Here is a 13629-nt window from a genome sequence, read left to right as displayed (position 1 = left end):
TAAAATATATTCATTTAAATGGAACTTATATTTTTATATATTACTATGACATAAACATTATGTATAAACATTTTTTATTAATATAATTTATTATTTATATAAACATTCATTTTTATTATTATTATTGTTATTATTATTATTTGACTAATCATAATAGAACATAATGCTTAGGTACATAATCATAATTGATTTTGAATGAATGAATTTTACTTTATTTTTATTAATGACTAATATATAAATTAAATATTATTTCACAAGTACATGATCATAATTGACTACAGAAATATTCATTTTTCAGAGTCATACTTACATTTTTGGATAAATAACTGAGACTTAATTGTACAAAATTATATTTTCAAATAATTATTTGCATGTAATTGACTTAAGAACTTACTTTATTATAATAATAATAATAATAATAATAATAATAATTATTATTTAAATGTTATTATTACATGTTTTTTTTAATTTGACTAATATATAAATTAAACAATTGTGCAAGTGCATGAACATTTTTTAAATACATAAATACACATTTTTTTGTCTGACTTACATTTTTGAATCAATAACTAAGACTCAAATGTACAAAAATATATTTTCTAGCAATTATTTGCATTTAAATAATTGATCTAAGAACCTACTTTATTATTATTTTATTTGTATTATTATATAATTATTTATTTTGAATTTGACTAATATAGAAAAGAAGCATAATGCTCAAGTACATGAACAAAATTAATTGCATAAATATAATTTTATTTGTCCTAAATATTTATATATATATATGGATAAATAACTAGGACTCAAATGTACAAAGATAAATTTTGTAATAATTATTTGCATAGAAATAATGGAACAAGAACCTACTGTTGAATTATTATTATTATTATTATTGATGTTTTTATTATTTTACATTTTGTATATGTAATAAAAATTGGCACTTCATAATATGTAAAAATAGCACAAACTATATTTCATATAATCAAATATGCTCAAAAATGTGAATGCGTGCCACTTTAACCTCCTTTTTGACTCGATATAAATTGAAATAACCATTGATTTTGTTTGTATGTATTATACTGTATAATCTGTTTAGGAAATCTAGATCAGACTCTTGCCATGCTAATCTTCATTCAGTGGATGGTGATAGTAACAGCCCTCATGTGTTTGTTTCTCCAGTGTCCCTCTATGAAAGGTAAAGTGCAGAAGATTCTGACGTGGCGCTGGACTGAACCTCCACCGCCGACCCCTGTCCCACGTCCCTCTGACCTGCCAACTGATGCTCCTGACCCCACACCTCTGGCTGGACGTCCTGAGAGAGAGTTCTTCGTTAAATGGCAGAATATGTCCTACTGGCACTGCTCCTGGGTTACTGAGCTGCAGGTACTGCTTACTGGACTTAATAGTGTCATCTTAAATGTTTAATTAATATGTGATTATTGAATTAATTATGTATTAAAATAAATACATTTCTATAATAATTCAAATTAAGCTAATCTATTGTATGTACCCTTTTGTGTTTATTCATTGCATAAATATATAAATGCGGATATTTTTGTGATGCATTTTGGCTGTAAAATTCAACACTTTTAATTTAATGTAAGCTTTAATGGTTTTTACTTAAATGTATCATTATATAAATTATTATTATAAAGAGAAATCCACAATGTAAGTTTTCAAAATATTTTTTAGTTTTTTTTTTCATGTAAATGTAAATAGTTTTTTTTAATTAATACATTTAAAATGAACATGTTAATTTATTTTGGGTTAATAATTATATATATATATATATATATATATATATATATATATATATATATATATATATATATATATATATATATATTATTTTTTTGTAATTATTAAACTCGATTAGCATGTTGTTCTATTGCCCAGTTTAGTACCATTTTGTACCCCATCGATTTGCCACGCAAACCCCATTCACATTTCCTTTAGGAAATGTACAATTCTAGTTATTATTTATTACTCTTCTTGCTTATTATTTATTACTATTCTTGCTTATATTTATTTTGCTTATATTTATTTATTCTCTAACTTATTTTTAGAGAGTGCATTTATGATTGGTTTGGACTTTATTTCTTTGCAATTGCCCTTTAATTTTTTGTTTTAAATGATGATCGTTGTTATTATCACTTAAAGGTGCAGAATGAAAGATTTACACACAGTGGTTGAACTAGGTATTGCAGTGGTTGAACTAGGTATTGCACACCTGGCTCAAAACAAATGCAGGCGTGGGTTGCCAGATTGACAACCCCAACAGCAGTGTGCCTGACTGTTGAGCCTAAAGGCTGTTTTAAACCATGTCTAAATAAAAGCAATGGCACGTGATAGAAGGAATATTTTCCATATTATGTAAAAGGATTTGAAATGTATATTTTAGAAATAACTTTAATTTCTTGCTGCTGAACAATAGAAAACTATGATTGCCTCAGGTACACCTTATGTGCTTTATTCAGTGTTAAATGCTAATAATGTGAGTTTGAATACCATCTTATATGACATTTATTGCTATACTACTGAAAGCAGCAGCAGCAGGTAGTTCACCTCACATCTGGAAAAAAATTTATAATTTAGTTTGAAATTTAACTTTAGAACTGTGCAAACATGCAAGCCAACACATTTCAGTGATTAAGCATGTACGTTTAATAGTGTTAAAGAAGCCTAATATGTATGAATTTGATTATAAACCTTACCATTTTGTTGGAGTGCAGTGAGTGCACCATTCTGTGCTTCTAAATGGCTGTATTTACATTTCTGTCATGTTTCGTCTGGTGCAAACAGCCAAATTGCTCATCACTGCAAATCTCATAATGTGTTGTTAGGACAGGGGTTACAATGTAACCTGCTCACCTAATGTTTACGTTCGTAATATTTATATTATTTGTAATGAATAACCACCATGTGGAACTCTCAATCTGCGTTTCATTTCGGAGTCTGCTACTGTCCACCGGAGGTCGCATTTGGTCGCAGATGCACACTTTGAGAGCCTTCATGACTGAATGAATCAAATGCACTGTTTTTCATCAAGGCAACCCAGGGTGCTGAAATATAATTGGCTAAACTGGCAGTGGGCGGGTTAAAAGAACCAAAACGAAGACAGACGTTCTGGCACGTAACTCGCGTTTTCAAAGCACAATATCTGACTTCGGCATTGTTTTCCAGAAAAACAAGAATGTTCATTTAGCATGTTTGCCTTAGAAGAGTCAAAAACTTACATACAGCACCTTTAATTAGATTAAGATTTAATCTACTATGTGCATCCAGAGAATTGTTAATTACTATTTGTCATTTTGGCAGAATTTGCACCTAGTTTGAGTTTTTACTTCTCTTGCTGTTTCCAGCTGGAGATTCACTGTCAGGTGATGTTCAGAAACTACCAGCGCAAGAACGACATGGACGAACCTCCCCCCATAGACTTCGGAGGTGAAGGAGAAGAGGAGAAGAGCGACAAGAGAAAGAAAAAAGACCCCACATACGCACGGATGGAGGAGAAGTACTACCGCTTCGGCATCAAGATGGAGTGGATGGTCATTCATCGAATCCTGAACCACAGGTCAGTTGAACTCCACATCTCTGGACTCATTTTCGATCAGTTACATGGATTTACGTGTGCCGTTTACTTTCTTTTTAGTGTGGATAAGAAGAACAACTGTCACTACCTCATCAAATGGAGGGACTTAACATATGATCAAGCCACATGGGAGTTGGAGGATATGGATTTACCAGACTATGACACGTATAAACTGCAGTACTGGAACCACAGGTATATACATGTACATAGACATTAATATTGACAACACAAACAGAATGATTCAAGTAACTATCATCATCATCATCATCATTGTTATTATCTTGGTGGATAATGTAATTGTTTGTTTTAGTATTCGTTTTATTACTATTAAATTTATCTGTTATTGTTGAAATATTTAGAATTTGTCTTTTTTTTTCTCTGTTAGTTAAAGTTGTAGTTTTGTATAAGTAGTTTTTTTTTTCCATTTGTCTTTATTTTACTGCCGTTCACGTTTACTTTATTTTAGATTTTGTTTATTCACTGCTCTAGTTTTTATTCATACTTTATTTTTGCTTATAATATAATTTTTTTTAATTTTATTATTTTGTAATATTACATTTAGAAAAGCTTAAATGGTACTATTTGATTTCTATTTGTTTCTGTTTTAGTATATTTTGGGTCCATTTTATTAAACATTGATATTAATATTTCGAGTTGGCTTTTATTTTTGTAATTTTGGATTTCATTATAAATTTTAGCAATTAAGTAAGATATCTTTCTTCAGGGTGTCCGCGGGGTCTTAACGCCCTAATGTCTTAAATCTCAAAAGCTAAATTTTAGGTCTTAAATCTACTGAAATTTTCTTGATTTTATTATTATTATTATAGACCTCAGCAATTGACAGCTTTGTTTTGTTCTATTCTTGATAATGGTTATAGGGTTTGTAAATTGTTCTATTTGAAAATTAATAAAATTTAAATTATTATTGAAAAAACAAAATTATTATTTTTGTATTAATTATTATTAAAAAATATATTTTTTTGTATTTTTGTTTTACATTTTAATCATGTTGGCAAGTGAAAATCTTTTATAACTGGGAAATCTAAAAAAAAATCCTTAGTATTTAGTCCTGTATAACTCTAAAGTTTTACTCATGACTGTCCTAAAATATATATCTTAAGTCTTAAATTTAAATTAGTGAAACTGCATAAACCCTGTTTCTTAATTGATTAAAGTTTAGATTTTATTTCCAGCTGCAACTTTAGTGATTTAACCCAAATAAAGAAATTAATAAATAAATTAAAGTTTTATTTTACTTATTTTACTTACAATTTGCACCCTATTTGCTCTCCCTCAAGTCAAATTAAATCTTTGCAAGTTTGTTTCTTTTTTTGAACACAAAAGAAGTTAAAAACTTGTAACCATTGACATCCATAGTAGGAAAAACGACTTCTATGGAAGTCAATGGTTACAGGTTTCCAGCTTGCTTCAAAATATATTATTTTGTGCAACTAGATAACTAGAGTTGCGTAATATTTGTGTTCCTGCTGCAGCCATGGTACAGCAACAAAGTTCCTTGATTATTACGCATGAATAGAAGTATAGTTCCTAGCCATATCAACATGGCAACTTTTTATTTTCCATCGCTCTGGGTACACGATGTAACTTCAGAAGAGTCCAGCTTTAAATAGGAAAATTGTCTGATTGCTTTTATTAATTTAAGATGCCAATGGTCTAATCCGATTTAATGATCTATGCTAAGCTAAGGTAAAGGTGCTTACACTAGACCTGGAGATTGTCTCAATGGATTCAAATCCAATGAAATGTTAAAACTCAACTCAAACTTAACTCTAGGGGAATTGTGAAATGATACTTGGTGTTCCTTCAAGTGTGAGAAAATGCACATACATCTTCTGTTTCTCTTTCTTAAAGGGAGCTGATGATGGGTGATGAAGGTAAACCAGGAAAGAAGATCAAGATCAAAGGGAAGATGCGCAAACTGGACCGACCTCCAGAGAATCCTGTCGTGGATGTAAGCAAGCATTTTTCATTATGCCATACACTATAATGACAACACATTCAACTCTTGTGTATTGTTCAGATTGACTACCCTTTCATTATGTTCGGGGTTGTATTTTACCCATTGACCTCCATTATAACCATGTTTTTGATTGCAAAGCCATGACACAGCCATGTATTAATATAATCATGAGTTCTTGATTGTTGGTGGTTTTCCTTGTTGGGAAGAGGTGGAATTTGTCAGTTTTACGGTTGATCATCAGTTGGGACCATTAACCCTTTAGATAGACCTGTGCAAATACGTTTCTGGCTATTCTGTGGGGTAAAAAATGTAGATTATAGTGTGTATTCATATATACACTTACTATGTTTACTATGATCTGAGAGCTGAGCTGCTTTTTTATTTTCTCAAACATATCAAGGTAATTGTGCAAAGTCTCTTACACGCGCACAGTATACTCCATATACAAGCCAGAAACTAAGCTTTTTTGCACTGTAACTGATGATTAACTGTAAAAATCACAAATTGATCACAATCAAGAATGCATGATTATGTGGTGTCATGCCTTTGTAATCAAAAAAATGTGGTTATAATGGAAGTCACTGGGGCAAAAACAGGCCCGAACATAGTGAAAGGGTGGTAAATTTGAGTGTATTGTTAAGTTTTTTTTTTTTTTTTTTTTTTTAAACCAATGCATTTTCCCATGTGTGTCAAAATAAGATTTGCCAATAAAAAAATATTTATATTTGCTGAAACAGAAAGTTGTGGCCAAATTAGGACTCAAAAATTACCTCAGAGTGGATGAAAACATCCCCAATAGTACACAAGGGTTGATCCAACTACACAGTCCACTTACTCTGCACTTTCTTGCCTTCCTCCAGCCCACCATTAAGTTTGAGCGTCAGCCGGATTATCTGGACACCACAGGCGGAACGCTGCACCCATATCAGCTTGAAGGGCTCAACTGGCTGCGCTTCTCTTGGGCTCAGGGAACCGACACCATCCTAGCAGACGAGATGGGGCTGGGAAAGACTGTGCAGACTGCTGTGTTCCTCTATTCACTGTATAAAGAGGTGCGCCGGTTTATCTTTTTTTTTTTTTTTTTGCTGCTTTTTTAAAATTATTTATATTTTATATTTATATTTATATATTTCTTAAGGGCCAGGTTATAATGTAGTAAATTAAAGATTCACGAATCAAATAAAATGGCATGGACTTTTTGACTATTTTGATTTAATAAATTTAAGATGTTTAAAAGTAAAAGTGTCACATGAAGTTTCAAATGTGCTGTGGTTTAACACAAATTGATAGTTATGATTGCTTTCATCTGGTATTTGCTTGATTACCAGTGCACATCAAATTAAAAGAGTTTTGGTGTTTAGGAAAATTAAAAACATGAGCCACCATAACATTGTATGTTGCTTAAATACATTTATAAAGTCAACATTTTGTTAATGCAGTTGTGTTTGTTTGTTCTCCAGGGTCATTCTAAAGGCCCGTTCCTGGTCAGTGCACCGCTGTCCACCATCATCAACTGGGAGAGAGAGTTTGAGATGTGGGCTCCGGACATGTACGTAGTCACATATGTGGGCGACAAAGACAGCAGGGCCGTCATCAGAGAAAACGAGTTCTCCTTCGAAAACAACGCCATCCGTGGTGGCAAGAAACCCTCCAAGATGAAGGTCGGTTAGCTGGAAGACTCTTTTCATTACTCCTCTTCATTGAGTGTGTTTACATGCTCCATCACATGCTTTATACTCCAAGTATTTAAATAGTTTGGATTTTTACAATTACAGTAAAGTTTTGCAACCCAACTGAAGCATGATTCACTTATTTAAATTCCATTACGATTGTCTGTTATGACACGTTTTACCAGATCCTCTCATTTAAGCCCTCGGTTTACCCGCGCTGCAGTTGTTCAAGTTTAGTTCAGTCACACAGCAGGTTGTACTGTTGGTGTTTGGTTCACTGTGTCACGCATGCACAATATTATCTGTTCACCGCTTCTCAATGTAATGTTACTGTTCTCATAACTGAATGAGAGTATATGTTGGACTATTTCGAGTCAGAGGGGGGTATTAGGCTTGTTAAAAATTAAGTAGTTTGTAGATGAGTGCTTACTGAAGACGTGAATAGTTTTAAATGATTTAGTTAGATTTGGTGAACTAGTTCAACCGGTTCACTTAGAAGATGCGATTTGTTCGCGATACAGAAATAAAACCTATTATTGGTAATAAATGTGTTAAAGTAATAGTTTGAAGTGCCTGTAATACTGTCACCGTGCTGCTGTCATGTTCACTCGTTGCTTTTGTCGCGGGAGCAGCAGCGAGGATGACTGGACAACCGGCTCGATCTGGCCAATGGCAGCAGGACTACAGACTCTGAGGTGCCGTACGGGTCAAACACCTGCAGCGCGAATTAGATTTACTTCTAAAAGGCATACAGTAAGAATATGTAGTAAATACATTTACAAATACGAAAACGAAGGAGGCGTTTGCTATAGTTTTAGCTAGTTTCAGTTAGTTTTATATGTACACAACACGGTTTCAGTTAGTTATAGTTTTTTTTTTAAAAACTCTTATTTTTATTTCAGTTAACAACAATTATTTTACATTTTAGTTTTAGTTTTTAAGTTCGTTTTCGTTAACTATAATAACCTTGATCTGAACCGGACCGTACCACCATTTCACTTATTTCCCCCCTGACTTTTATCACTTATTGCTGTGCACCTAAATGTTAAATCTTGAATCCATACAATAAAAATTGTTTACTGATGATCCTGCAGAAAGAAGCCTCCGTCAAGTTTCACGTGCTGTTGACCTCCTATGAGTTGATCACTATTGACACAGCCGTTCTGGGCTCCATCGACTGGGCCTGTCTGGTTGTTGATGAGGCCCACAGACTGAAGAATAACCAGTCGAAGGTGAGACAACATGGCTGCTTTATAATGCTACATTGGTTTGAATGAATTCTGTTCATTTGTGGTTTACTACTGTTCTGTGGTGTCCATAGTTTTTCAGGATACTGAACAACTACCCGCTGCAGCATAAGCTGTTGTTGACAGGAACACCACTGCAAAACAACCTAGAAGAGCTTTTCCATCTGCTCAACTTCCTCACGCCGGAGAGATTCAGGTCAGTTTGTGTTAATACTTTTTAATTTAGAGAGAAAGCTTGCTGATTATTGTATTAATTAATTTAAAAAAATTTAATGAAAGCTTTTAAGGATTTTAATGGTAAGTTACAAAGATAATGAAGGGCTTTGTTCAATACAAATTTAAAAAAAATACTTTTTATGTCTGTATTATACGTTTATTATTATTAGATATTTGTTTCATTTTTATTTTTTATTAATAGTTTTTGTTTATAAAATGTAACTTTTTCTTACATCTGCTTTTTATCAATAAATAATACTTTATTATTATTCTTGATGATAAATTAAGCAAAATTTATGTATTTTAACCTTTTGTATTAATAAATATGTTTAATTGAATGTATTGTTTTTAATACGTTTTTCCAGCATTTTTTAACTACTGTTTTTTTTTGTGTGTGTGATTGTGAACGGTCCTTTTCAAAATATATATAATTAGATTATTTTAAATGATATTTATGTAAATTTACTATGCAAATTAATATTTGAAATGTTTAAATTTTTTACATCAGCTTTTTTGCAATAAATAATACACTTATTCTTTAATATAAATTAAGCAAAAAAATCACCTTTTATATTAATGTTTTTAATTAAATGTGTTGTTTTTATTTTATTAAGTTTTAAATGTTTTTTCAGCATTTTAGAAATACAGAGTTTTTGTAATTGTTTACATAATCTTTTAAGTATAACTATTAATATTTTTAAATAATATTTAATATAAATTCGCAATGCACATTAATACTCGAAATATGTTTTCATTTTTTACATCAGCCTTTTAGCAATAAATAATACTTTTATTTTTTTTATAATACTTTTTTTTTATTCTTTATTATAAATTAAGCTAAATGTTTTTTTAATCAAAATTTAAGTTTAATAATGTTTAATAATTTCCAGCATTTTTAAAATAGTTTTTTTCATTCATTATTTCTTACATGATCTTTTTAAAATAAATATATTAAGTTATTATAATTTTTTTTTTACTTCACATTTTATTTATATAGCACAATTCAAACAGTGAGCAAGACACTAAAATAGAAGTACTAATTTTAACATAACATTATTCATATTATTAGAAGGCTTAAATTAACAAAACTCTTTACTAACACTTAAAACAAAACAAAAAAATAATATTTTCAGACACTCTCTTAGCACCCTCTGGTGTAACTTTAGGAATATGCACACAAAAACAACACTATCTTTTGCTCTGCAGTAATCTTGAGGGTTTCTTGGAGGAGTTTGCGGACATCGCCAAGGAAGACCAGATCAAAAAGCTTCATGACATGCTGGGACCACACATGCTCAGGAGACTCAAAGCCGACGTGTTCAAGCACATGCCTTCAAAAACAGAGCTGATTGTGCGCGTGGAGCTCAGCCCCATGCAGAAGTGAGTGTGCAATCCAAAACACGCTCACACAATATGCAGAGTTTCTGATAAATGCATGTCTTTTTAATTCAGGAAATATTACAAGTTCATCCTAACCCGAAACTTCGAGGCTCTGAACACTCGTGGTGGAGGAAATCAGGTTTCTCTGCTGAATGTGGTCATGGACTTGAAGAAGTGCTGTAACCATCCTTATCTATTCCCTGCTGCTGCTATGGTACAGTCCATGTTTCTAAGTTTCTCCCCATTTAATGCAAACTATAGTCGCATATGATATCGGAGGGTGCAGTATCAGAAAAGTCTCTGATCTCCTGATTGGCTGTGTGAAACAGGAAGCTGCCAAAATGCCCAATGGGATGTATGAGGGTGGTGGCCTGACTAAATCTTCTGGAAAACTGCTGCTACTGCAGAAGATGCTGCGCAAGCTGAAGGAGGGTGGACACAGGGTGCTCATCTTCTCTCAGGTAAACAAGAAACATTGTTTGTTTATTAATTTTTCATATTGTTTTTAATATCTGGCACAAATCATGATAACTCAAATGAACACAACATTTAAGATTTTTTTGTTTAGCAGACATTTTTATTCAAATTCAATAAAAGTATACGGACAAACAAATAAAAGTACATGAAGAGGAGTGAGTATGTCCTCTAATGAAGTGTTTTCCAACTTTGTTCCTAAAGGCGCACCAACAGTACACATTTTCACCTTCTACTTAATCAAACACCCCTGAATCAACTTATCGAAACATTAGAAGAGTCTCCAAAACCTAAAATTAAAGGGTCTGATAAGGGCGACGTCCAAAATATGTACTGTTGGTGTGCTTCCAGGAACAGGGTTGGGAAACACTGCTCTAGTGTATCTGTATGGAGCACAATCAGAATTGCACAAAGTATAGGTTGCTTATAAGAAGGTGTCTGGTGCATATGGAGAGGAAAAGAGAGTGTCTTCACATAGGTGAGAGGGCTTGACAAACCACCTGTAGAAGTGCACTAAGAATTGCACAATGATTTTTTTTTCAAGAGTTTTGTAAAGAAAGTGTCTAGCGCATATGGAGAGGAGAGTGTGTGCAAGAAGCACCAGCTTTTTTCACCCCCCACTTTGCCAACGATTATGAAGTTCAACTTCAGAAACGTTATGACATCCATATGTAATTTAATAACACTGATAATCAGTTCCAGTAAATGAAAACATTTGTTATTCTGACCAGTTTTCATATTCTTGGAGGAATAATGCTTTTAAATTTGAAATTTAAAAGAAAATTTCTCAGACGTTTATTAAGTAAAACTTTGAACACTTAAACCAATGTCTAATAAGTGCAGAGAAATATTCAGGTGTCTGTAAATAATTTGCATCATAGATGTATCTGTAATAATAACACCTTAAATAGGAAGTGGTTGTTGCTTCTTTTATGTTTTTCATTGTTTATGGTTTTTATTGTTTTTATTTATTGAGTCTTATGTGCGGTGACCTTGAGTGGTTTAAAATGCACCTCAAAAATTTATTATTATTATGATTATTGTTAATAATAATAATAAAATAGTACAAATTAAAGAAGTTTATATTATACTTTATATAGAAATTATTATTATTTAAGTTGGCTATAGTAACTAATTTTATTTTATTTTGTTCAATAAATTGTGAAATCACATTTTCAGTTATGAAATTAGTAAGGAGCTTTTGGCAGCTCAGCTCTCAAATTATGCAGAATTAATTAAATATTTATATATAAGTATAGGGTGCTTATAAGAAGGTGTCTGGTGCATATGGAGAGGAAAAGAGAGTGTCTTCACATAGGTGAGAGGGCTTGACAAACCACCCGTAGAAGTGCACTAAGAATTGCACAATGTTTTTTTTCAAGAGTTTTGTAAAGAAAGTGTCTAGTGCATATGGAGAGGAGAGGGTGTGCAAGAAGCACCAGCTTTTTTCACCCCCCACATTTTTGCCAACACGATGTCAACGATCATGAAGTTCAACTTCAGAAATGTTATGAAATCCATATTTAATTTATTAACACTGATAATCAGTTCCAGTAAATGAAAACATTTGTTGTTCTGACCAGTTTTCATATAGTGGGAGGAATAATGCTTTTAACTTTTAAATTTGAAAGAAATTTCCTCAGACATTTATTAAGTAAAACTTTGAAAACTCAAACCAATGTCTAATAAGTGCAGAGAAATATTCAGGAGGTCTATAAATAATTTGCATCATAGATGTATCTGTAATAATAACACCTTAAAAAATAAGTGCCTGTTACTTCTTTTATGTTTTTTATTGTTTATGGTTTTTATTGTTTTATTTATTGAGTCCTATGTGCGGTGACCTTGAGTGGTTTAAAATCCACCTCAAAAATGAATTATTAATAATAAAATATGCATGTAATGTATGTGTAGTATGCACAGCAGGGTTTGAGATATTCTGTTGCGCTCTAGATGACCAAAATGTTGGACCTGCTGGAGGATTTCCTGGAGAATGAGGGCTACAAATATGAACGTATTGATGGAGGAATCACAGGAGGCATGAGGCAGGAAGCCATTGACCGCTTTAACGGTGAGACAAGATGTTTGATCTAAATCGTTTACACGAATATTCTCTTTTCCTCTTTACAAACTCCGTTTCTGAAATGATATGACAAGTGTCATAGTGTATTGTGGCTTTCATTGGCTTCAGCTCCTGGTGCTCCTCAGTTTGTTTTCCTGCTCTCGACCAGAGCTGGTGGTTTGGGTATCAATCTGGCAACCGCAGACACCGTCGTCATCTACGATTCAGACTGGAACCCTCACAATGACATTCAGGTAAACTATGGACTCTCACTGATGTTTAACCTTTAACTAATCTGGTAAAATCATTGAGATATGACATGTTAAACGTTTTTCCTGAACTCTCTGAAGTCCTTTTTGTTTATATAGTGATTTATAAAGAATGAATTGTTTTATTGTAGCAATAAGCCAACAAAAAAGCAATCAGTTAATAGAAACTTCATCAAATAATACACATTTAACTTTTGCTTATATTTATTTATTTATTTTTTAAATAGCTTTTTAATGATTTTTTTCCTCAGAATTTGTATTTAAATTATTATTATTTATTAAAAATATGGATTTATTTTGGCAATTGTTTAATGCCTATTTAGTTTTGGTCAACATTTAGTGCAAATTATAGAAGTTTATATCATAATTTATATAGAAATTGTTATTGTTTAGGTTGGCTATAGTAACTAATTTAATTTTATTTTGTGCAAAAATCACATTTTCAGTTATGAAATTAGTAAAGGAGCTTTAGGCAGCTCAACTCTCAAGTTATACAGAATTAATTAAATATTTATATATATTTTGAATGTTAATATTTTTAAAAGGTTTAGTAATTTTTGGGGGGGGGGGTCTGTTTTTTTCATAATTATTTTTTATATACAATTTTTACTTTTATTTAAATGAAACTAATTAGTCGAATAAAAGTAAATGGGTAAAAGAAGTTTATTTATAATTTATGCATGTATTTTTTTCTTGTTTTTTGGCAAAATTTAATGCAAATTACATATTATCACATGG

The 13629-nt window shown here is 31.8% G+C and overlaps 1 protein-coding gene across 3 annotated transcripts in view; it reads left to right on the top strand.

Moving 5' to 3' along the window:
• The window catches only part of chd4a (chromodomain helicase DNA binding protein 4a), a 58881-nt gene that overhangs the window by 21096 nt on the left and 24156 nt on the right, over window positions 1-13629 (top strand). For all 3 annotated transcript variants that reach the window (NM_001044858.1, XM_087294521.1, XM_087294520.1), the window contains exons 11-23: window positions 1180-1383; window positions 3363-3574; window positions 3653-3784; window positions 5465-5564; window positions 6434-6625; window positions 7034-7234; window positions 8338-8475; window positions 8565-8686; window positions 9913-10086; window positions 10159-10300; window positions 10416-10547; window positions 12514-12631; window positions 12752-12876. In NM_001044858.1, coding sequence (NP_001038323.1) covers window positions 1180-1383; window positions 3363-3574; window positions 3653-3784; window positions 5465-5564; window positions 6434-6625; window positions 7034-7234; window positions 8338-8475; window positions 8565-8686; window positions 9913-10086; window positions 10159-10300; window positions 10416-10547; window positions 12514-12631; window positions 12752-12876 — 1992 coding nt within the window. The remainder of the gene's footprint in view (window positions 1-1179; window positions 1384-3362; window positions 3575-3652; window positions 3785-5464; window positions 5565-6433; window positions 6626-7033; window positions 7235-8337; window positions 8476-8564; window positions 8687-9912; window positions 10087-10158; window positions 10301-10415; window positions 10548-12513; window positions 12632-12751; window positions 12877-13629) is intronic.

Source organism: Danio rerio, chromosome 19 (assembly GCF_052040795.2).
Source record: "Danio rerio strain M-AB ecotype USA chromosome 19, GRCz13ab, whole genome shotgun sequence".
In the NCBI taxonomy this organism is placed as follows: Eukaryota; Metazoa; Chordata; class Actinopteri; order Cypriniformes; family Danionidae; genus Danio; species Danio rerio.
Note: the sequence above shows the minus strand (reverse complement) of the source record. Positions and strands in the feature narration are given on the sequence as shown.